This window comes from Podarcis erhardii (assembly GCF_964252035.2).
Source record: "Podarcis erhardii genome assembly, chromosome: 5".
In the NCBI taxonomy this organism is placed as follows: Eukaryota; Metazoa; Chordata; class Lepidosauria; order Squamata; family Lacertidae; genus Podarcis; species Podarcis erhardii.
The window spans coordinates 3,097,797-3,120,318 of NC_138509.1; the positions used below are offsets into that span (position 1 = coordinate 3,097,797).

The 22,522-nt window shown below is 44.0% G+C and overlaps 1 protein-coding gene across 1 annotated transcript in view; it reads right to left on the bottom strand.

Moving 5' to 3' along the window:
- Nucleotides 1-6,355: 6,355 nt before the first annotated feature.
- Nucleotides 6,356-22,522, bottom strand: part of FBLN1 (fibulin 1) — a gene marked incomplete at both ends in the record, with an annotated part of 57,149 nt that continues 40,982 nt past the window's right edge. The window contains 2 exons of the mRNA XM_081861356.1: nucleotides 6,356-6,495; nucleotides 21,858-21,989. Of these exons, the coding sequence (XP_081717482.1) occupies nucleotides 6,356-6,495; nucleotides 21,858-21,989 (272 nt within the window). The remainder of the gene's footprint in view (nucleotides 6,496-21,857; nucleotides 21,990-22,522) is intronic.

The following is a 22,522-nucleotide window of genomic DNA, read 5'->3' on the forward strand; positions in this document are numbered from 1 at the left end:
TTTATATGTGGAATTCACTTTCCTCATTCCAAAACAATTTGGCAGGATCTTTATGACTCTCCTTGGTTTGTCTATTACTGTTGCTTTTAAACCTTGAGATTAAGCCTTGCTCCTCATTTTCCGCTCCTCTCTGTCAGAAAATTGTCCATCTTTTGCTTTATTTGCTTTCTCATCTGGAGCATCATTTCTTGAATACTTTCATCTTTGGGCCAAGGCTGAGCTGCTGGTTTCTGTCCTTTCAGTGCCATTGTTTCCATGCACTAGGTTTCTTCCTTCATTGATCTTTAACATTTCACTGTAAGCATTTGGAGCATCAAGTTTAAAGGAATAATTATTGTAAGTTCCATTGTCATCTTTACCTGAACAAAAATTATGCACATTCAGTGAAAGACACTGTAGATTTGGAGGGCTTATCAAATATTCAGGGCCAGCATTTCACCACATAGGAATGGCAAAACATTCCATTATAATTTCTAAATGCTACACAGCTGGCAACAGTTAAGACACCATCTAATACTTTCTGGTTAGCCTTCCTTAAAGCACATATCGGTAATTTCCAAAGCCTAAACTGCAGTTATGGAGTTATGAAGATATCCATTACACTGATGCCTTTTTATCATTATTACTGCTTCTGCCCCCAAACTCTGGCAGTCACAAAACAATTCAACTGCAATATGTAATTTGAAGTCACCCCTTATCTGAGGACAGGGTGGTCTTTCAGATCAGCCCCGAGGTCGGTGATAGGGCGGGGAAATCTACTGATTGTTCCACATTTGACCAATGGAGTATGATGAGTCTCTGAGATCATATGTCTTGAGTCATAGCTCATAGGCTGGATCAATGAATGAAAGGGTGAGGAACACATTTGTCTACAGTGCATAAGTAGCAGTCTTGTCATTTGCAAAAAGAAACATCCCAAGCCAGGACCCCCAGCTGTGGGACACCAGCAACTATCAGGACATCTGCAGCATTGATTAAACTGCCAACCATGAAAGACCTTTTCTGGTAGATGAAGGAACACAGCCATGATAAGTTAATACTCTTTGTCAGGAGTGCGTGCAGGAGCCAGGCCCTGTGACCAGTAGGGCTTTGCAGGACTGGGGCCTTCCTGAGTTTGTTCTGGAGAGGCAAGGCACGGCCGCACAGGTGAGGCCGATTGGTAATTCACAGCACCTGGTGGCAAGAGCATTTCTCGGTGGCTCTTCACCACAGCAACACATTTCCTGCCTTGCTGTGTTTGGCTTCTTGCTTCCTGATCCTCGGACCTCGGCTTTGTGACTCCTTGCTTCTCGACCCTCGGACCCTTGACTTCCTTACTCCCTGCTTCCTGACCCTTTGATCCCTGACTTCTGGACTCTCGTTCCTGCTCCCACCCCGCCATCTTGCCCCCGGTCCTGACGTCCTCAGCTGGGACTTTGATCACCCGTAGACCGGACCGTGACACCCTTAATCTTTGGAGGCCAAACGGGGGGGGGGGGGCTTCACAGAGCTGGATTCAAATCTGAAGGCCACAATCTCAGATAAACTAAGATTAGGTATACCCTGTGTTGTTTGTAGCTCTTGGGGCCTTCAGAAGTACAAAAGAAAGAGGAATCCAGAAGAGGTGTTCCAACAGAGCTGGGTTAACCACTAAGCAAAATAAGGGAGGGGGAGGTGCCACAAAAAAATTTCATTGCCAGATTTTTAGCATTAATTGTCACAAATTGCTCAGCTGAGTGTTCATTTTCTCAACTGAAGTACAGTCATACTTTGGAAGTCAAACGGAATGCGTTCTGAAAGTCTGTTTGACTTCCAAAACGTTCAGAAACCAAAGTACGGCTTCCAATTGGCTGCAGGAAGCTGTGCCGGACATTCGGTTTCCAAAAATCGATCGAAAATCACTTCTGGGTTTCAATCATTCAGGAGCCGATTTGTTTGAGAGCCAAGACATTTGGGATCTAGGGTACAACTGTAGATTAAAAATCCCAACAGAACAACCATGCAACAAGGCAGGCTGAATGCCGCATCTCTACTAAATATAGAAACAAATGTGTTATGTAAGATTAGTTTTGAGGATCTGATGAAAGATTTTGCAATTTAAAAAGCAGGATATAAATAAATATAAATTAATAATAAAGAATATTACTTATAAGTATGATATGAATGATGTGATATGAAGATTCATATAGAGACAAGAGTGATAAGAGAAATATGTGTGAGAGACAGAATAGAGTGCATTTTCTCAGGCTGAGAAAGATGGGAGCTGTCCCAGGTAGGAGCTGGGAAGATGTGGGTCACTGTTTGTGAATTGAAGATTAAGATGGAAGGTTGATAGAATATAAAATTTTGGGTTTAGGGGGCTGTTTCTCCCCTCCCTCTTTTCTTTTCCTTTCCCCCCTTTTTCTTCTTTTTAGATACTAGCTTTGTTTTATTTTTGTTATCCAAATACAAATAAAGTGGAAGTATACGAAAATAAACATTATTTTCCATCTTACGGAAGGTTTTGTTTTATTTCAAAAGATAAAATTTTATTATACGGTTTATAACTTTCACTAGGTGCCTTAGTGCATTGCGTATTTCTACCTTATGTTGTGGCACCCAGTAGTTCAGGTTCTGCTACTGTAGTGCCTTCATTTAAAGGAGGCCTGACCAACAGAGTATTTTTACAGAACAATATCATGTTAACAGAAAAACAAGCTGAAATTGCAGTGACCAAAATAGTGGGTTAAATGCCATGGACAAATTCATGGATACGTGTTTTCCCATTAGACCCACTCAAATTACTGGCATTTATAAATAACAACTACAAATAATCTTATTATATCTTTGTGGAATTTGCCATTACTATACTTTAAATCAAAGATGGACTTAAAACAGATGAATATTTTGCCCTTCTAAGCATTTTTAAATAATCTAATTTACTTTCTGGCACAATACATGGGCACAAGCAAGTACAGTAAACGTTTAAAAATTTTGATCAGCCTATCTACTTAGGACATCAGAATAAAACTGCTTGCAATTGTAAAATAATATTTTTTAAAGTATGTTACTTCCCAGGAACATGCTGTTTTCAAGGCCCTTTTCCATTATGTATTATTTGGTTAGAAAAGAAGAAAGGGGGGGAGAATGATGTATATTACGGTAATTGATTGGGAGTGATCCCAAAATGTTACAAATCTCTATCCTAATTAAGTAAATACACATATTAAAATAAATAAGTCTGCATGTAAACTGCAATTAAGAAATGCTAATGGAACAAGATACGGGGGGGGGGGGGGAGAGACCTCTCTAGGGTCTCAGGAATAAAGTTTTCCAAGTCCTGTTAATTAAAAATAAGCACAGCCCTTCTGCTATACATTAAACTGTTCATTTGCTTTTGAATATTTTTTTTAATTTTAAAAAATCTAAGGAAATAGTAGATCTAGGTTATTACGTATCTCAAGTAGCTGGGAATAATCTTCATTTGGTTCACCGGTGACCTGAGCATAGGATGTATTTTCTTTTTTTATATAAAAAAAGCTGGCTACTATAGAAGCAAGCATTGCCTTGAAATTCTGCCACGTGTGAACATGAGCTTCAGGGACCCCAGAAATTCCATGCAAGCAGATAATGCTCTGTACACTTCAATCTAGCAAGCAATGCTCTGTATGAACACCCTCACTGTCCCAGCATGGTCATAAGATATACTTCTAGCTTCAGTGTCCTCTAAAGCTTTTAAAAGAAAGAGGCGGCTTGCTCACTTGCAAGAATCTCCTCACAAGATAGGTTTGCTTGGAGGGGCAGCCTTGGAGGGGGACATATTTGTTCCCAACGACCAGAGGTGGTACCATCTTCTTGGTGACGGAATGGAAGTCAGCCCAGCTGGCTCCTCCTACTCTAGATGTCCTGTTGCTAGGAAATATTTCCACTCCACAAAATGGGCAGAACGGGGAACAGTGGAACTGCCTCCCCTTCTCTAGTATCTACAGGAAAAGAGGTAGGGTCCCCATCCTCCCTCTCAGGCTGCTCCCTGCCAAGGATATTCTCTGCACCAGTGTTTTTCAAACTCTGGTTCTCAGCTGCTGTTGAACTACAACTCCCATCATCCTTGACTACTGGACTTGCTAGCTAGGGATGATGGGATTTGTAGTCTAACAACAGCTGAGGACTCAAGTTTGAGAAACACTGCTCTGCACCTACTGCTCCACATCTGCCTGGTCAGACCAATAGACGATGGATGGATGGCAAACTTCAGAGGTTCCACTAATGATTCTTAACATTAACTTCTGTTTTAATTCTCTCCCTCACTTCTCTCTCTCTCTCTCTCTCTCTCTCTCTCTCTCTCTCTCTCACACACACACACACACCCCTTAACTCTTGACTACTTATTCCTTATGATGCACATTGTGAATATTCAGTTATATTGTTAAAATTAAGGGAACTTGGATGAACAACTGTTAAAAAAAGAAAAAGTTTATTTTCCTAAAAACGATACATGGTTGAGAGAAACTGTAGATACAAACAACACTCATTTATTGAGTTTCATTACATTATTGGGTCATACTTCAGTATGATACATAAGAAGCCTCATACACAATTGCTCCAACCCAGCAAGAAGCCCTCCTGTGTGCATAATGGTGGCCTAAATCCATGCTCACCTGAGCCCTGGTGGGAGGACTCCTTGGGATGCGCCTCAGTGTGATGTCCACCCACATCTGGAGCCACCAGCTGTTCTGCAGCCTATCACGGCAACTGGATTGGGTCCTTCACCATGACTAATTTTAAAAATAATTTTAGCTTCTAAAACACCAATCCCAATCTAGTATGTATCCACAATAGGGACGTACTGTTTCTATGTACATATCTCTGCTGCTGGATCATGGCATAAAGGTTTCAAATTACTTGGTTCCACTGCACTGTTGATTTCATTCTAGTTTGTCGCCAAAGAAATGGGGATCTCAAAAGCCACTAAAAGTAGTATAGTCTACAGGATGGGAGTCAGAACCTGCCATCCCTGGACAGCTGTCAGGGCCCCCCACTCTGGAAGGGCCCCCTCCTTTTCTAGCCTAAGAGGTGTAACTCTAGGGTAGTATCTGGGATCTGCAATGCCTTGAGCTGTTAATGCCTTTGGGGATCTTGCAGATTAAGGAGTACCAAATTCACGCATTTCCCCCTTCAGTTCTAAACCTTCAGGATGCACAGCTAAAAGAAGATGGAGAAAGGGGCCTGCAGCCCTACCTTAGGCAAGCTCAAAAAAGATTATTGCTTGTTCCTGTTGCACTTTTTTTTTTGTTTGCTTTAAGCAGGAGGCTCTCCTGCCATATCACAGACTGCTTTTGAAACTCTCCACAATGCAGACTGCATTGTGACACGAGAGGTTGCTGTTTGGGGGGAAACCCAAAGTGCCATTTGGACTTTGGATCCAAGACAATGAATCATGAGCACATCCTTCTTTTAGCGGCTGATTTCACATCAGGTACCACATGTGAAGTGACATTTTCCCCAATACTGGGGTCATTTAGCCCCTCAATACCTTGGTATATACAGTGTTTATTTTTCTACCATTTACTTTAGTTGGGGCCTACCTGATGCTAATGCCTTTTAATGAAACTTTCAGATTAAAAAACCCCAAAATACACACCTATTTTGAAGCACCAGAGAACTCCACCCACCCACCCCACTCATTGCAAGAAAAGATATGTGGAATACGTGTGGCGGAGGGGTCATTTTCAAGGTCAGTTATGCCCAGTGCTATTTTCCTAAAAGAAGAGGTGCCAGAACTCACAAAAAAACGCCTCCCTTGTTCTCTTATAACGGCATTGGTGCCGACCTGAGAGGTGCCGGAACTGAGCTGAACAAAAGCCCTGGTTGTGCCCCAAATTCATCAGAGGTGATTTCTGGATTTTTACAATGAAAAAATTAATTTGATAGCCAGGCAAGGCATTCAAGAAGGTGGAAGTAGGGAGGGTGAGGGCAGGCAAGGCTCTGATCCTGCAAAATCTTGCATGCAGCACCCTGCCTAAAAGACCTCAACAAAACAGAATTTAAAACCCCATAGAAGGACAGGGAGCTGGACACACTATTTATTTGTATATACAATCCAGCTAGATCAGACTCAAAGGTTATTGCTCCATCCTACTTCTATTTTAGATAGTTTGCTATTGGTCCTTTAATTAAACTATAAACCAGAAATGTTTGAAATGTTCAACAGAAATGTTGAAATGTTTGAAATGTTCAACAGAAATGTTGAAAAAGAAGCTATTTGGTCTCACTCCCAACCCCAAACCCCATCTCACCCCTCCCTGCCCCCAAAGGTAGGTCTGCATAACGTTTCTATGAGTTTGTGGTAGAGTTTCACTTGGAAGCTCTCCTGCTTCCACCCAGGTGGCGAGGTGGATCAGAACCAGTACTCCGAAACAAAGATGTGCACGTTGACAACGTTGCGGTGTGAGACAACCCCTCCAATGACGTAGTTCATCTCCAGCTTCAAGGTAGCATGGAAGGGGCCAATGATGGGTTTCACCTGGCGAACCACACCTGTGGGTTGAGGAGGAGGAAGAAGAATTAGTGCCACAAATATTACTGGGCTCAGCTCTGCCATACCGAGTAATGACCTTAGTCCTTCCGGTCAGGTCATTTCCCACAAGGGATGTGGCTATTCCATTCTGTGGCCTTTGGCTTATGGAGTGTCACAAGCTTCCAGCCTATCTCCCAGGCTGTGCAACAGGCCATAGTCACCATGCATGCCCTGCTTGCAGAATTATAGAAGAGCAGCATTGGGAGGGGCCACCAAGGGCCATCTAGTCCAATCCCCTGCAGTGCAGGATACCTGTAATATTCAGGTTAGATACCTGTAATATTCTGTAGGAAAACCTACCTTTGGAGGCAAGTTTGAAAACTTCAGTTTGCCTACAATGCGACTACCAGGGTGTTGACAGGAAGAATGGGGCCTTTAAGAGAGGTGTTCTGCTGTTTTAGCAGTCTGTTTCAGAGGACTGGTTTTTATTTTAAAGTAATTTGGGACCAGAGGATCTTAAGCACTGCTCCCAACCACATGAAATGACATGGTCATGAAGATCAATTCATTGATGCCCTGCTCCAGGTGGTGAAGACAAGAAGCTGTGGCAGCAAGGAAGTTTAGAAGACACCATGGAGAAAAATGCCACTATGAATGTAGTTTCTAAAGAGAAGGGTCGGCTGAATATGCTGCAAACAAAGAGCCATTTGCAGATGTGTTCACAATGCGTCTGAGAGCACCTGTGAGGTGGCTTCTCGCCCTTCGCACCCCAGGCTAAAACCTTCGTCTTCCATGGTGTCTTTGGGCGAGTTTTGCTGGTCCTCATCTCCAGCAGAATAAGGCCTAAGTAGATGTAGAATAAGGAAATTAACCAAATCCAGAAACGTGTCTACCTCATGGAGGCTGTACACAAAGTGAGCGGCTCAGAGGTTGAGAAAGTATTAAAGACACTGTTTTTTTTCTTTTTCTTAAGCACATAGGGACGTTAATGGGCTTTGTTTTCTTCCTTATACAAAAAGAAAAAGTTCAAGTTTGCTCTCCACTACCACAAGTGATGAAAAGTTCCACGGACCGTGTAGCAGAAGATTTTTGTTTGCTTGTAATATGTGCTTTATTTACAATGCAAAAGCACAACACGGTAGAGGCGTTCACCCTCCTTTGAGCAGATAGTGTAGCCCCTAATGATCCCTTTCACAGCTTCCTAAAGAAAGCAGAATCAGCCAAGGATGCTGCTGCAGCAGCAGCCAGCTCACGGCACGGCCTCTTTTTTCTTTTTCTCAGGCCAAACTGGGGAGGGGAGAATGCCCCCAAACCATTTCCCTCTTGGCTCCAGAGTATGTCACTTTCTCAAACTTGGGTGGCATTTTAGCTAGGAATAAATTTTAAAACATTTATTATGAAAACTGTAGTGAATTTGAAAGATGCATTAATGGTACTCAACTCTTAAAGGTAAAGGGACCCCTGACAATTAGGTCCAGTCATGACCAACTCTGGGGTTGTGGCGCTCATCTCGCTTTATTGGCTGAGGGAGCCGGTGTACAGCTTCCAGGTCATGTGGCCAGCATGACTAAGCCACTTCTGGTGAACCAGAGCAGCACACGGAAACGCCATTTAGCTTCCCGCCGGAGCGGTACCTATTGATCTACTTGCACTTTGACGTGCTTTTGAACTGCTAGATGGGCAGGAGCAGGGACCGAACAATGGGAGCTCACCCCGTCGTGGGGATTTGAACCGCCAACCTTCTGACCGGCAAGCCCAAGAGGCTCAGTGGTTTAGACCGCAGTGCCACCTGTGTCCCTACTCAACTCTTAACATCTGCCTAATTAGGCAGCCCTTTAAAAGAAGTTTCCACCATTTCTTCATAGAGAGATATTGGAGTGGGAAAGCTCTTAACCCACCCACTTGTTGCACATTTCAAGGTTTGTGTTTTTCAAGGCCAGCCCTCCCATGAGGCAGACTGAAGCACCTGCCTCAGGCAGCAGAATCTCAGTGGAGCACACGCCCCCACAGGCCCCCATCCGCCATCACTGGAGAAGCAGCAGTAGGTTCTGGCAAGATCTTGCAAGAGCCCCGCAAAATCTCATGAGATCCTAAAGAGCTCTTGCGAGATCTCACAGACTCTGCTCAAGATCTTGCTGCTGCTGTCTTTTCTCACATCTCACTTTTCTGGCAGCGGCATGGGTGCCTCTTCCCCCCCCCCCCACAAGGGGAGAGCCCTACTTCCAGAACCTGGAAGCCACCTCTGCACAATCCTGGTAAGCAAGCCAGGGTGGGGGGCACCTTACCATTTGATCTCAGGTGCCAAAACAGGATAGGCCACCCCTGGTACTTTCCTCTGTAGAAAATATACTGTTCACAATGGAAACAAGCAACTAAACTTGGAAAAAGACTGTAGCTTCAGAGAAGCTTTGATTGCCACAATGAACACCAATGTTCCTTTCCTTTCATTGTTAAGTTGGGATAAGCAGATTTTTGAAATAATTTAAAAAGAAAAAACCCCACAAAATCCATTTACCAGAAGCTGCAACAGGGGGTTGCAGGTGCTGTCTTGTTGATTGTTGAGTTTAATAATAAAAAGAAATTTAAATATTATTTGTAAGCTGCCCAATGGATATTTATTGCTGGCTGTTCATATATATTGTTGGGTGACTATTTTATATATACAGTAGTTGCATATAATCTGCCTTTCAAACTGCTTTCTGCTATGAAACCCCCAATACTCTGGGCTCTGGCCTGTGGTTGCCTGACAGCATCTTCTGCTTCTCTCCCTGCAGTTTGCTGCCCTCCGCCATGAACAGAACACATGGCTGACTGTCTCCTACACTGTCAGTTTCTGAAAGTGCAAAATACAGAATAAGGAAGGGTCACATATTCAAAACCTCTGCTGAGCTGAACATTTTGGTATAGAATTGCTTCTTTCAGTTATTAGAATCCAACAGTGGCATTTAATTTGGAAGGAAATGTACAGTTTAAGGAAGGATTATTTGATATGTGTCCCATTTAGATCTTAGTTGAGGTCATGTTTCAAAAGTGGAGAGCTCGGCAGCGTGTATGGCATTCCAGAAGCAGTCTCCTACCAATTCCCTAAGAACACATTGGCTTAGGATCTGATGGGAGAGATAAACGTTTGCTTATGCCAGCTGTCAGCACCCTTTTTTCTGAATGCCGTGATGACCTTAGAGTTTTGTCCTACTTAAATACTGACTAATATCTTCAGCATGCTAAGAAATAGCAGACTTTTCACCACATTCATTTTGCTTGCCATATTCCATAAACACACCTCTCTTTTTAAGCATCCTTTCCCCCCAGTCCCTAAAATGTTACACATAAGATTCATTTCCTTGGACGGATTCCCCTCCCTTATAAAATTGACTTGTATTGGCAGGAACTGAGACGGGGGTGGAGGGTTAGGGAATCTCCCTGGAATACAGCCCTGGCGATGGAAGCGTGTTCTCTCTTTGGCATTATCTTCTAACCTATAACACATGAATCCATAGGATGCAATCATTTAATTCAGACAATTTCTTTCCCACTCTGCATATACCCTGGTCAGCAGGCAAGGTTGGGCCCCTCCTTGATCCAGTCAGAGATGAAGCAGCCATGGCTTCTCCTGTCTATTCCTCCTCTGCTCTTGTTATCCTGTTATCCTCTCCTGCCTGACATCTTGCTTATTGCAATTTTCAGGATACTGGAGTGGAGGCGGGTCAAGCTGGAAGAGACATGGCTGCCTAGCATACATTTTGGAGGCAGATTTGGAGTCCTAGTAGAATAGCAACTCATTTTTCGTCAGGGCTTTGTTTGAAACTACACAAAGGCTGAAAGGTCAGCAAAAATCAGATCATCCCCCCCGCTTAAAAAACCACCACTAGTGTGAACTGGGAAATGGAATATATATCAAATAATCTTTCCTTAAATGCCACTGTTGGATTCCAATAACTGAAAGAAACAACTCTGTACCAAAATGTTCAGCTCAGCAGAGGTTTTGAATATGTGAACCTCTGTTATAGCATCAACACTGGGGACAAGCTAAAGATGTTAAAGAGTCCTGGTAGCCCACTGGCAGCCAGTGCAATACTCTGCCAATTGGGGTCGTGCAATGCCACCTTGCTGCCCCAAGCAGCAAATGGGCAGTGTCCTTGTAGCGACTGGTCTTCAAGGGAAGTCCAATGTAGAGGGCATCTCAGAAATACAACCGGGAAGTTCTCAGAGGCTGGATTACTGTAGCCAAGTTACCTCCATCTAAATCTGAAACTGGGCATAGGCCCTCCTCCCAGTGAGGCCACATGGACTTCCAGTGACAAGGTGGGTCTCTTTATCAAGACCCAATTCAAGGTGCATAATGACCTGAAGAGCTTAGACCCAAAGTACTTTATCTGGTGGCGTCTCTCACACCTGTCAACCCAGGTTCTCAGATTTGATGGGGAGCCCTGTAGGGCATTCTCAGGGGCAGCACCCTGTCTGCAGAATTCCCTCCCTGTACAGATCTGGTGGCCCCAAGCTGATTTTCATTCAAGTGACAGCTAAAAACCTATTTATTTGCACAGGCCTTCAGATCATAGAGTGGCCTTACTGAAGGGCGGGGGTCCTCTGGTCTAATGGAGCCCCTCAGGCCTCCTCACCTGGCCCATAAGGCCATTTTTGGCCCATACCACACCCCAGCTGATCTTCACCTGATCACTGGGTCTTGCAAAGCATCTTGCAAAGTGCTCCACAAGACCCAAGTATCAGCTGGCACTTGGTTCTTTCAGAGCACTTTTCAAGCTGCACATTTCCCCACATAGTTTGATTTCAAACCATAGAGCTGAAAAAGGGTCACCGGACATCACCGTCAGGTGACTGATAGTTGGATAACCCCACCCTTCTCTCAGTTTTGACCCACAGCGATAGGGGAGACAATCTGCTTCCACACCCCTGTCCTATTGAGTCAATTGCAGCACTGATTACTTTATGCCTTTGATTACTGTGTTGTGTGGGACTGTATTACATACCCCTCAACTGTCCTGTTTTAAGGGGGACATCCGGGAATCACAGAAGCCAATCCCAGCTTCTGTTTGCATCCTGAGATTTCCCGTTTTTTGTTGTGGTACAAGCCAGCAGGGTCTCACCAGAGCTCCGGTGCATCCTACTGATGAGCGCCAGAACGCTTTTCATTCCAGCACTCTGACACTTAGCAAAGGTCCCGTGCCAAAGGTCCAGTGCTTGGGCACAACCCTGCTGATGAGCACTGAAGTCCCGTTTTGGGGGGGTGAAAATGTTGGGGTTTTGTTGCGATTTTCAACAGCGTTTTTACTGTTGTGTTTTATGGGTAGCTAGCCATTCTGGGAGAGGGGGAAATGCAAGAACTAAGGCTAAAATGACAACTACAGTTACATGCACTGAAGTTTCACTTTCTGTGCTATGTCAGTTGCAGCTGTGTCAGTTGCAAGCGGGACAACATCGCACTCCTGTCAACAGGTACATTCCAGGCTGGGATGCGGCATCTGTCAACCATGCTGACAGAGCAGCAGGAGCAGACCTGCCTTTATTCAGACACAGCCTGCCACTCTACCTGCAACAGGGCAAGGCAAAGGCCCTTGGGCCCAGCATGCAGCCTCATCAGAGGATGCACATCAGTGGAACTTGACAACCCTGCACTGGAACTCTGGTATACAAATGTTACAAAGCTCAGTGAGTAACTCTTGCTTCGTGAAGGTGCCAAGATGCATATTTCCTGATACAGTCATGTGAATCTCAAGGGCTTGTAAGGCTCTCTTCAAGGCAAGCATGACAAACACCATCATCCTAGTGCCTGGTCTTCAAGAACCAACCCTGGCAAAAATATTGGAAAAACAGGGGAGACCAGGGCACAGAGTTTGAAGGCTCACTCTGCCACACTTCTGGTCTGAGGTCAGTCACAAGGCACTTCCAAACCATCACTCTCTTTGCGTAAAGGCAATCACATCCTGACAAATTGGTGATTGGGAGGTCTCGTGCAACAAACCCACTTCTCCCAAAGATTGGACTAGACTGTGGGAGTGAGGCACACATGTCAGGTCTCACTATTCTTGGCTAATAACTTTGGGGTCATCCACACTGAAGTTCAATGTGGAGCTGAAGCTTCCTGTGTCTCTTCTATTCTTATTCTTAAATATCCTTCTCATGAAATCCTCCTCATTCAAGTGACAGCCACAATTCCGCTCTGATAAATCTGAATTATCCCAATCCGTGAATAATTGAATAAGGGCAAAAAAGTCAATACAAAATTGCACGCTGCATGTGGTGTAGGTGTGGGGTTTTCTTACATGTGTGGTGATGCTTTCCTGCCACACAGCCTGCTACCAAACCCACTACTTCCATTTGGTTTTCATTAGCCAAAGGGAAAGGATACAGCCTTCCTTTTCTCACTGGCTGTGATGTTTCTATTTTTAAAGCAGCTCTTTTGCACAAAAAGAGAAAGTAAAATTTGGCCTTGCAGGAGGTGGCAAAAGAAAGGAAGCAGCAGCCATAAAGGAAATTGTTCTAAAGATGTTCTATAGATGGTACATAACACCTAGCAAAATATTCAAGATGTATAAAACAAAATCCAAAATGTGTTGGAGGTGTAATCAAGCAGAGGGGGCGCTACTACACATGTGGTGGACCTATAATAAAATTAAGAGCTTCTGGGATATGGTATATGATAAGCTGAAGAAAATATTTAAACAAACCTTTATTTTAAAAAAAAGTCAGAAGCTTTTCTGCTGGGCGTATTAGACTCCAATATTGCAAATGAAAATAAGAGAATATTCCTGTATGCAACATCAGTAGCGAGAATCTTAATTGGAAAAAAGAGATAGTACCAACAAAAAAAGAGAGGCAAGATAAATTATTTGATTACCTTGAATTGGCCAAAATGACAGATACAATTAGGGGATGATCTAAACAAAAATTCCAAAAAGAATGGGGAAAATATAGAGATTATCTAACATTACTTGTTGCAAGTGCCAGGAGGTCGCTGGTTTTAAACTTAGCATTGTTTGTCTTCTCACTCTTCTCCTCATCGGGATTTCTGGTACTGCAGACAGATGCTGAAGGTATTCTTTTGGCTCATTTATGTTGCTGTAAGATATAATTACATTTCCCTCCCTCTTGCCCGCCTTCAAAATATGTCAGCCCCTCAGGCAGTTCACCTTCATGTCTGGTTTCTGCTTGTATTTTGTATCACTTAGCCAGTTTGCTAATAACCTTGCATCTTAAACTTAAAAGAGCCATTCTGTTGTTTAACTCATTCCTCGCAAATACTCCTGAGCTGGCAATATGCGGAGCTGCAGAGCATCCTCCCAGAATCTAGACCTGGAATCCAGCACAGGATCCCCGAGGCCACTAGATCTGAAGTGTAGCAAGCAGATCACTTGAACTATACAAAAGCAGGAGCCAGGGACCTATTCTGGAAAGACTGGCCAACCAAAAGGCTAAATGTTACCTGCCAATTGCATCAGTTGATGTTGCAGACCCCTGTTTCCTTCTTGTGCCAAAAGTGGGCTCTGACATCTTAGCACACACAGTCCATGTCAATTAGATGGGACAACGCTCTTAATGCAGCATTTGTGTTTGCATTCATGTCTCACTCAACTTTCTGGATTTACTAATTTTCTTCACCATACCGTGAAATATTTTGCTTTGGTTAGTTTGGTTGCACTAATTGGGACATACTTAATAAAAATGTGTTGAGCCATATTCAACTGAATCATACTGCTAGTGGAAGCCAGTGCAAGGATTCCCACTAGTGCAACTTCCCCTCCTCCTGCCCCCCACGCCCTCCTCCTGCCCCCCACGCCATCTCTAAATCTGCTCTGGAGGGTGGGGGGGAACCCCAAGAACAGATTAAGGGGGCACGTGGGGAGAGGAGAGAGGGAGAAAATTACGCAACACATATTAGCCTTACGCTGAATATGGAATTTGGAGAGTTCAAACCACACTGCATGTATGGCAAATAATATTGTGGCACCTTAAAGACACAGCCTTGCTGCACATTATTTAGTGTCATTTCAGCTTTGGCACAGTACATGGGAACATAAAAACTGCTGGATTGGCCAAAGGCCCATCTAGTCCAGTGTTATTTTTCGAACGGTGGTCAGGTTGACTATTTCGGAAGTTTACAGGAAAGGCATAAAGGCAACACCCACGTCTTTTTGACAGTGTATTCAGCTCTACTACCTCTGAACATGGAGGTTCCATCTGTCATAGCTAATATCCATTGATAGACCTATCCTTTTTAAAGAACCTTATCACCACTGCCACATCTCACAGCTGTGGACCATCCAAACTAATCACATGTTGTATAAAGAAGTGCTTATTTTTACTTGATTCCACTGCCAATCAATATAGCTGGGTAGCCCCGAATTCTAGTTTCAGGGGAGACACAAAGAGAGGGAGCGGAGGGGTGGGGGAGAGCAGGATCCTGTTCATAACTGAATAGCATAGTCATGTCACCAAGGCTGTGGCAAGCGCCACTCCTTGACCATTTCTTGGCTATAAGCCGCACCATGGTGCACACCAGGCCACGTCTGTGTGATTCAATTTACCAAGGAAAATAAAGGGCTAATCCAGAGGATTGGACCTGGAAGCCATTGCACAATCCCTCCATCATTACCTAGAGATGAGAGCCCAGAATTTCTGAAGAACGAATCCTTTTCAGCTGCTGTGCATTCTAATCCCTGACCAAATTCCAAGAATAAGACTGGGGAAGGGGGCTTCTACATCATCTTTAAACCCTTTAAATGTAGGTTGGGGGGGGGAGGTGAAGAGACCAAGATACATTGCAGAGAATGTTGGTATTTAACCCTATTTAACCTCCACAAACTGTGGTTCTGTTGAAAATCATGGGTCCCCACTACTTAGCATTACATTTAAAAAAGCTCAGATGAGCAGCATCTTATGCACTGAAAGTAATGCTTATGTTGCTGAAATATACTCGGAGTCGTGCAGTGATTTCATGCTCTTTATTGCAGCTTGTAAAAGAGTGATTGAAATCCCCCCCCCCCAAACCTCAGGCTTTTATATACATTATTTACACAATGAGTCCCGTCTGATTGGCTGATTAACTTCCTCCTGGAGCCTGATTGGTCTTCTCCTGCAAGCCAATCAGTTGTTGCATTCTAGGATCCTACCTGCCTATTGTTCTGGGATCCAAGCTTAGTACATAACAGTTTCCTTTGTTCCAAGATTACGCAGTTCAAATATATTTGGGGATTTCACCTATTTTGTGCTATTTTTCATACACATTCCTTACTATTGTCTCCATGATCAGCTGCTTTGGCAGCACAATCTTTTAAGCATTCCAGCTAATTTGGGGTCGCGTTAGGAATGGCGATGCCACAGAACAAATCAGGCCTTGCCCCCAGTTTGGTCTTAGTCACACTTAGCTTTGCTCTGCTCTTTCCAGGCATGTTCTGCTAGTTAAAGCTCCACTTCCAAGCACCCCTTTTCTGCTCCAGAGTTTCCCAGTCTTTAAAGCTGAATCAGAGCAAACGGGAATCCATGGAAATCCTCAACTGACATTTGCTCCAATTCGGTGGTAAAAAGTGGTGCATTGTGGGGAAAGCTCAGGGCAAGGGGGAAAAGCACTTGGACACAAAGCCTGCTAAGTGTGAAGAAGCCCTTTGACTCAGCTTCAGTTCAGCATCCCACTCTCTATTCTGTGCCTTCTCTGCAGAATTAATACCTACGCACAGTTCTGGCTATGCAGATGAAGAGAGGAATAATTATTTTGCTGTGCTTTCATAAGGCTAATTGCAGGGCTTAATTTATGCCAGAGCACATCAGGGCACAGTGCCAGTATCTGTTTTTAGTGCCTAAACTGAACCCTGGAACAGTAAGGCACAAAACCAGATGGTCGTGGATGCAGAGACCCATAGACTTGCCACTGTCTCCTCTTGCTTTCGATAAATGCTCTCCTAATACAATTTTGGATTTGTCTGTCTACACTAAAAAGCACAAGTTTGAGAGGTTTACCACTATGTCACCTGCTTTCTAGGCATGGGTCAGAGTGGTTTTCCTTTTGCCCCACCTCTTTTCCCTGGGAATAGCTACACTTGACCGCTGAATCAGAGCAAGCGTTGATCCAATTCAGTGGTAAAAGGCAGGTTTTCCCAGTGAAAAGAGGCAGGATCAAGGAAGCAGGAAGAGCCCTAGGGTTTGATTGCTGCGGCAACACTGGGGAAAGGGGGTTCCAAAACACACTTGACATCTCCTTTTTCTAGAAATTAAATGCTGTCAGACAGAAAGTGGATTGAAAGCCTGTGATTACCCAACCATATGCCTGCTATAGGGCCACTCTCCGAATGAGAGCCCCATCAAAATATCCTGACGGTGCTGGTTTCAGAAAAAGTTTCCTACTAACAGCAATGTTCAAGGGCAAAAGTTTCATTTTCCATTAACCAAACGTAAGTGTGTAAGTGCCTGGTTGGGGCCGGGGGGGGGGGGGGAGGAAAAGGAGAGAAAGCATCCTACAGTTGAATGCCCTGCCTGAACACAGGTGGTATCACAGAACCCCAACACAAGGCAGAGGGGGAAAGCTGCATAGTGCTCTCTAATACCCCAGGCTTTAATAGGACCTTTTTGTACAAGCTGAAAACGAATTCTTCACTGACAGCTGGTTAAAAGGTACCGGGGGGGGGGGCGCGCAACTAAACAAAACAAAAAGGTATGTAGCAGAAAGTCTGTAAAAAGGCTTAAGGAGAACAAGCTGAGGCTTTACTTCTGTTTACCCTTTCCCCTAGTTCAGCCGTGATTTAAGGCTACAAGGAATATCTTGCAGAATGAACTGCTAAACTTTGGGGCTCTTTGCAAAGGGGCCAGCCAGGTCTCAGAACCCAAGCGTAGAAATCAGCGGGAGAATCCTGCACGTCTGGTTCTTTCCCAGCCTGGTACAGCATGTATATTGTGACCATCACCAGCCTAGGCTAAAGTGAGCTAAATTTTGAGGGCACAGATAAATTACAGCCAAAATTCACCCAGGGCTTAGCCCCAGAAACTGTTTTCTGTGCCAAAGCTTAGAATATTGGGGGGGGGGGGGGACCCAGACAGATAATTTTGCCAACCATAGTTGCATAGGTGTTCCCTATCTACTACCCCATTTCCATCAGGCTCTGCCCTGAGCCCCCAAATGTGGTGGGGTTTTGCCCACTGATCCCAAAGACAATATCTTTGGCCATTTGCTGTGTTGCACCCCTTCTTCCCTAGTTAGGCTCCAGAACTTTAACCATCAGAGCTTGGGAGACCTGGCAACCCCAGCTGGAAGGGGAGCTTGTCAGGCGAAGAGATTGAGCCATTTAAGCAAAAATACCAAAGAGTGATCCTCATACAGCAGAAAGCAATGAGACAGAACCTGAAATGTCTGTTTACATATCGGTATATATTGTAAACCAATGGTATGATAGTCATCTGTGCTTACAAAGCTCCTCTTTGTTTCCCCTCTTTCAACTCGGGGAGCTCTGTGAGGAGGGCACAGAGTGGCCATTCTTCAAAGTGGCATCCGGATCGTGGAATGCACTCCCCAAGGAAACCAATCTCTCCTGCTCCCCTGCAGCCGCCCTTGAACAGTATTTTGCCATCAGGCGAAGACATTTGTGTTCTAAGGATGTTTCCTGTGGACTGATCTGGCTTGTGGGGCATTTTTCACTCAACGGGCTGCTGCTTTTTATTGTTGGCTTTTAGTAACTCTTAAGTACAAGGTTCCCCTGGAGGTTGTTATAGTGGTACCTCGGGTTACATACGCTTCAGGTTACAGACTCCGCTAACCCAGAAATAGTGCTTCAGGTTAAGAACTTTGCTTCAGGATGAGAACAGAAATTGTGCCGCGACGGCAACAGGAGGCCCCATTAGCTAAAGTGGTGCTTCAGGTTAAGAACAGTTTCAGGTTAAGTACGGACCTCCAGAACGAATTAAGTACTTAACCCGAGATACCACTGTACTGGTTTTCAGGAAGGATTCAGTTGCATTCTGGACAATATCAGTTTGTGCAATTAAAGTGGATTAAAGCACTCTGGTGCAGCAATCCACTGGGGGGGGGGGAGGGTACACCACCACCTCTCACAGTTAGGAAAGTAAGGAGGAAATGCATTAAAATGTACAGTATTGTGGGGAAATGATTGGTTGATGGGAAAATGTATAATCTCCCAACAAATCAACTGGAATGGATGTTCAATAAAGAGCAGGCATTGTATAACTGCTGCATAAAATCAGGATAAAGGCTCAGTAAACAGGTCACCTGAAGGAGCTGTTTAATTTCAACTTGTGCAGGTGCCTTGGGTGCCATTTACAGTGGTTAATGCAGATAAAAAGAACTACTCAAGATGTAGGGACTGCCTCTTCCCATGCCATGTGCTTCCCTTGCCCTCAGCATCAGAGATCTGATCATCTTCTCCTGCTGCTGACTGAAATTTGCCAGACAGCCATGCGTGAAAGTGCTTTTTCAGTCTCTAGCTGCCCCTCCATTGTACCTCCCAGGGAAGGAGGACAGCTACTGACATCTTTGCTTCTTTTCCTGGCTGGCAGCTCAGGGGAGTTTTGGAGAAATTGGTCCTTCAATCTTTACTATAGTTTTTCTGTCTGCTTTATTCCATTTGTTATCAGCTACTGTGGATGTCAAATTTTGGACAGAAACGTGGGGCAATTTTTAAACAGTATCTAAAAGTTTCAAGCTGTAGCCCAGTGTTGCCCAAGCTGGTGCCCCTCCAGATGTTGGGCTCCAGTTCCTGAGCCTGGAGGGCCACCGGCTGCTCTGCAAAGCCATGCAGATAACAGCAGGCCTGGTTTTCAAAGGTTTGGGGTGGCAAAGCGTAGGGATTGGCATCCTGAGTGGAGCCCTTTTTATCCTGTTTAAGCAAATGGTTGCCATTCACTTCTGTGGGGAAAGCTAAGGCCCTGGCCTTGTGGGTGCTCTTGGTGAAGAGAGGGAAGCCTGACAGAGACGCTGCGAGGAGAGACAACGTTCAGGTCACAGAGAGAAATACCTTCTTCTCCGGGAGCCCCCTCAAGTCCTTCCATTGACCGCAATACAATAAAGAGCCCCACCCATCACAGCAAAAAGCAGGCCAGTAGCATATAAACAAGGAAAGCAAAGAACCCCGTCCACCATTTTTACATAATCTTCATCGTAAACACAAAACAACCCTCCAGTTATTTAACTGTCATTTTCATCAACAAACTCTGTTTAAGACGTGGGAGCTTATAAGCCTGCATTAACATGTTGCCTCTTGGCATGCAGCCTCACATTTCTGCTCAATAAATTATGAAATAAACCTGGATTTATGTTACAAGGATTTGGGTTGCTACAAGACAGGAAAGCCAACAGCGCCACCTTCAGGCTGAGCTACAAAAGGTGCCTCTCTATGTTGTGTGTGGCAGCTATTTCACCCCAGTGCAGCTTCTAGCAATATTTATTTAAGAAACTACTATCCATATAAGTTCAAAGCAAAAATACAGAAGGACTCTTGTTATGTGACCATCACCAAGATAACTAGTCCAACTCTTGCAATGTGCACAAAATAGCAGCCTGGTCTGCCCAGATACCAGCAGCAGCAGCAGCAGCAGCAGCAGCAGCAGCGACAACGTTAGCAGAAATAGTCACATTCAGCAGATATGTGCATCACTTACACTGAAGCCTCTTAGGGAGGGGGTTACTGTTTCATTCTCGTTCTTGTCTTTATTGTGTGTTTTGTGTTTTTATCTTGTATTTTTATGCTGTGGACCGCCCTGAGATCTATGGCTGAAGTGTGGTATACACAATTAATTAAGAATATATATATATATATATATATATACACACACACACACACACACACATACACATACACACACACACACACACACACACACACATACACACACACATACACACACACACACACACACACATATATATATATATATATATATTTGCTTTCGTAGATTTTCACGGGTACAGGAATGCAGGTTTTGGTGTCCTCGGGTGTCTTCCCGTGTAAAAGTTGGGGTGTCTAGGCGACGTTTCGACGAGGTCTCACTCGTCATCTTCAGGCTGGTGCTTTCGGCTTCTTGTTACTGGAACAGAGCAGGATCTCAGTGTTTGAGTTCCTATAAATACTGTAGAGGGGGTGTGGTGTATAGCCTCCAATGTTCTGGGCAGAGAGGAAGTTCCCAGGCTAGTGTGCCTTTTCTTCTTTTGTTCCTTAATTACTTGAGAGATATCTTGAGTGATTTCTTGAGTGATATCCTGAGTACCACTTAGGTGGGTCATTAGGTGTGGATTAGTTGTTAAAGTCTTTGTGTCTTGACCTCTAGAACTTTGTGAAGAGTTTTCCTGAGAAGATGGCTGTACTGTACTTAGTTGTGCTCTGGCTTGGCTTCGTGTATAGGGGTAACAACTAATATAGTTTAACAACTAATCCACACCTAATGACCCACCTAAGTGGTACTCAGGATATCACTCAAGAAATCACTCAAGATATCTCTCAAGTAATTAAGGAACAAAAGAAGAAAAGGCACACTAGCCTGGGAACTTCCTCTCTGCCCAGAACATTGGAGGCTATACACCACACCCCCTCTACAGTATTTATAGGAACTCAAACACTGAGATCCTGCTCTGTTCCAGTAACAAGAAGCCGAAAGCACCAGCCTGAAGATGACGAGTGAGACCTCGTCGAAACGTCGCCTAGACACCCCAACTTTTACACGGGAAGACACCCGAGGACACCAAAACCTGCATATATATATATATATATATACCCCAACTTTTACAACTTTTACACTTTTTATATATATATATATATATATATATATATATATATATATATATATACCCCAACTTTTACACGGGAAGACACCCGAGGACACCAAAACCTGCATATATATATATATATATATACAGCATAAAAATACAAATTAAAATACAATTGCTTCTCAATAGCTAACCCCACCATCATCCTCAGGCTGGATGACCAATGAACAGAAGTGATTGGAGGTTTATCGTGGCAACATCTAGACAGCCACAGGTTTTCCTTCTCTAGAGAATTGCAGATCAACATGCAGCTTCTTGTGTTGTTTTTGTTCAGTAACAATATTACGACAATTTAGGAAAGAGATACACATGCTTGAGCTTCTTTAGCTTTGCCTATGTACTCCATACATTCACTTGGTGGCACTGAACAGAAAAATATCGTTGTTTTTCAAACAGGGGAGGCAAAAAGTATCATTTGATTTGATATTGTGATTTCATTTTTATTTCTTTAATTTGCTTGTAAGATGCCTTGTAGGATTTGTAACCCTAAAGGCTAGGTGTATATAATGTATAAATAAATAAAAATTAATAAAGGATGCAATAAGCCAATGTTTATTGATTATTTCCTTGAATTCAATAATAATAGGATAACTTTTTCCTCACCCACAGTGATGCCATCCATGTAGCGCTTGATGATGTCAAAGGAATCCCGCAGATTTCCTTCGGTGATGTCAAATATGATGTCTGCCTGGTTGCCTGGGTATGCTGGCGTGATGGCACGAAGGAAAATAATCTCTGAGGGGAAAGATACCGGAAGTAAGCTAAAAATGGCAACAATAAAACATTTAAATCAGTGCAGTGCAACCTATTCAGCAATTGCAAATCAGAAAAGTTAAAGCAGAGAAATAAGAAAGCAAGATTATACTTCAGGTTGTCTTCTCCTTCATGAGACTTACAGAAAAGTCTGGCTGGGGGTGGAAGGACAGGAGCTGCCAGTGACTTAATACTGCAAGAGGAATACGAAGACCCTGGAATGACAGACCCTCATCCTGCAGCCTAGAACAGGGCTCAGCAACCTTTTTCAGCCGTGGGTCACTCCACCGTCCCTCAGACCTTGTGGGGGGGGGCCCGAACTATATTTGCGGGGGGATGAACGAATTCCTATGTGCCGCAAATAACCCAGAGATGCATTTTAAATAAAAGGACACATTCTACTCCTGTAAAAACACGCTGATTCCTGGACCGTCCGTAGGCTGGATTGAGAAGGTGATTGGGCCACATCCGGCCCCCGGGCTTTAGGTTGCCTAGCCCTGGCCTAGAACCTACAC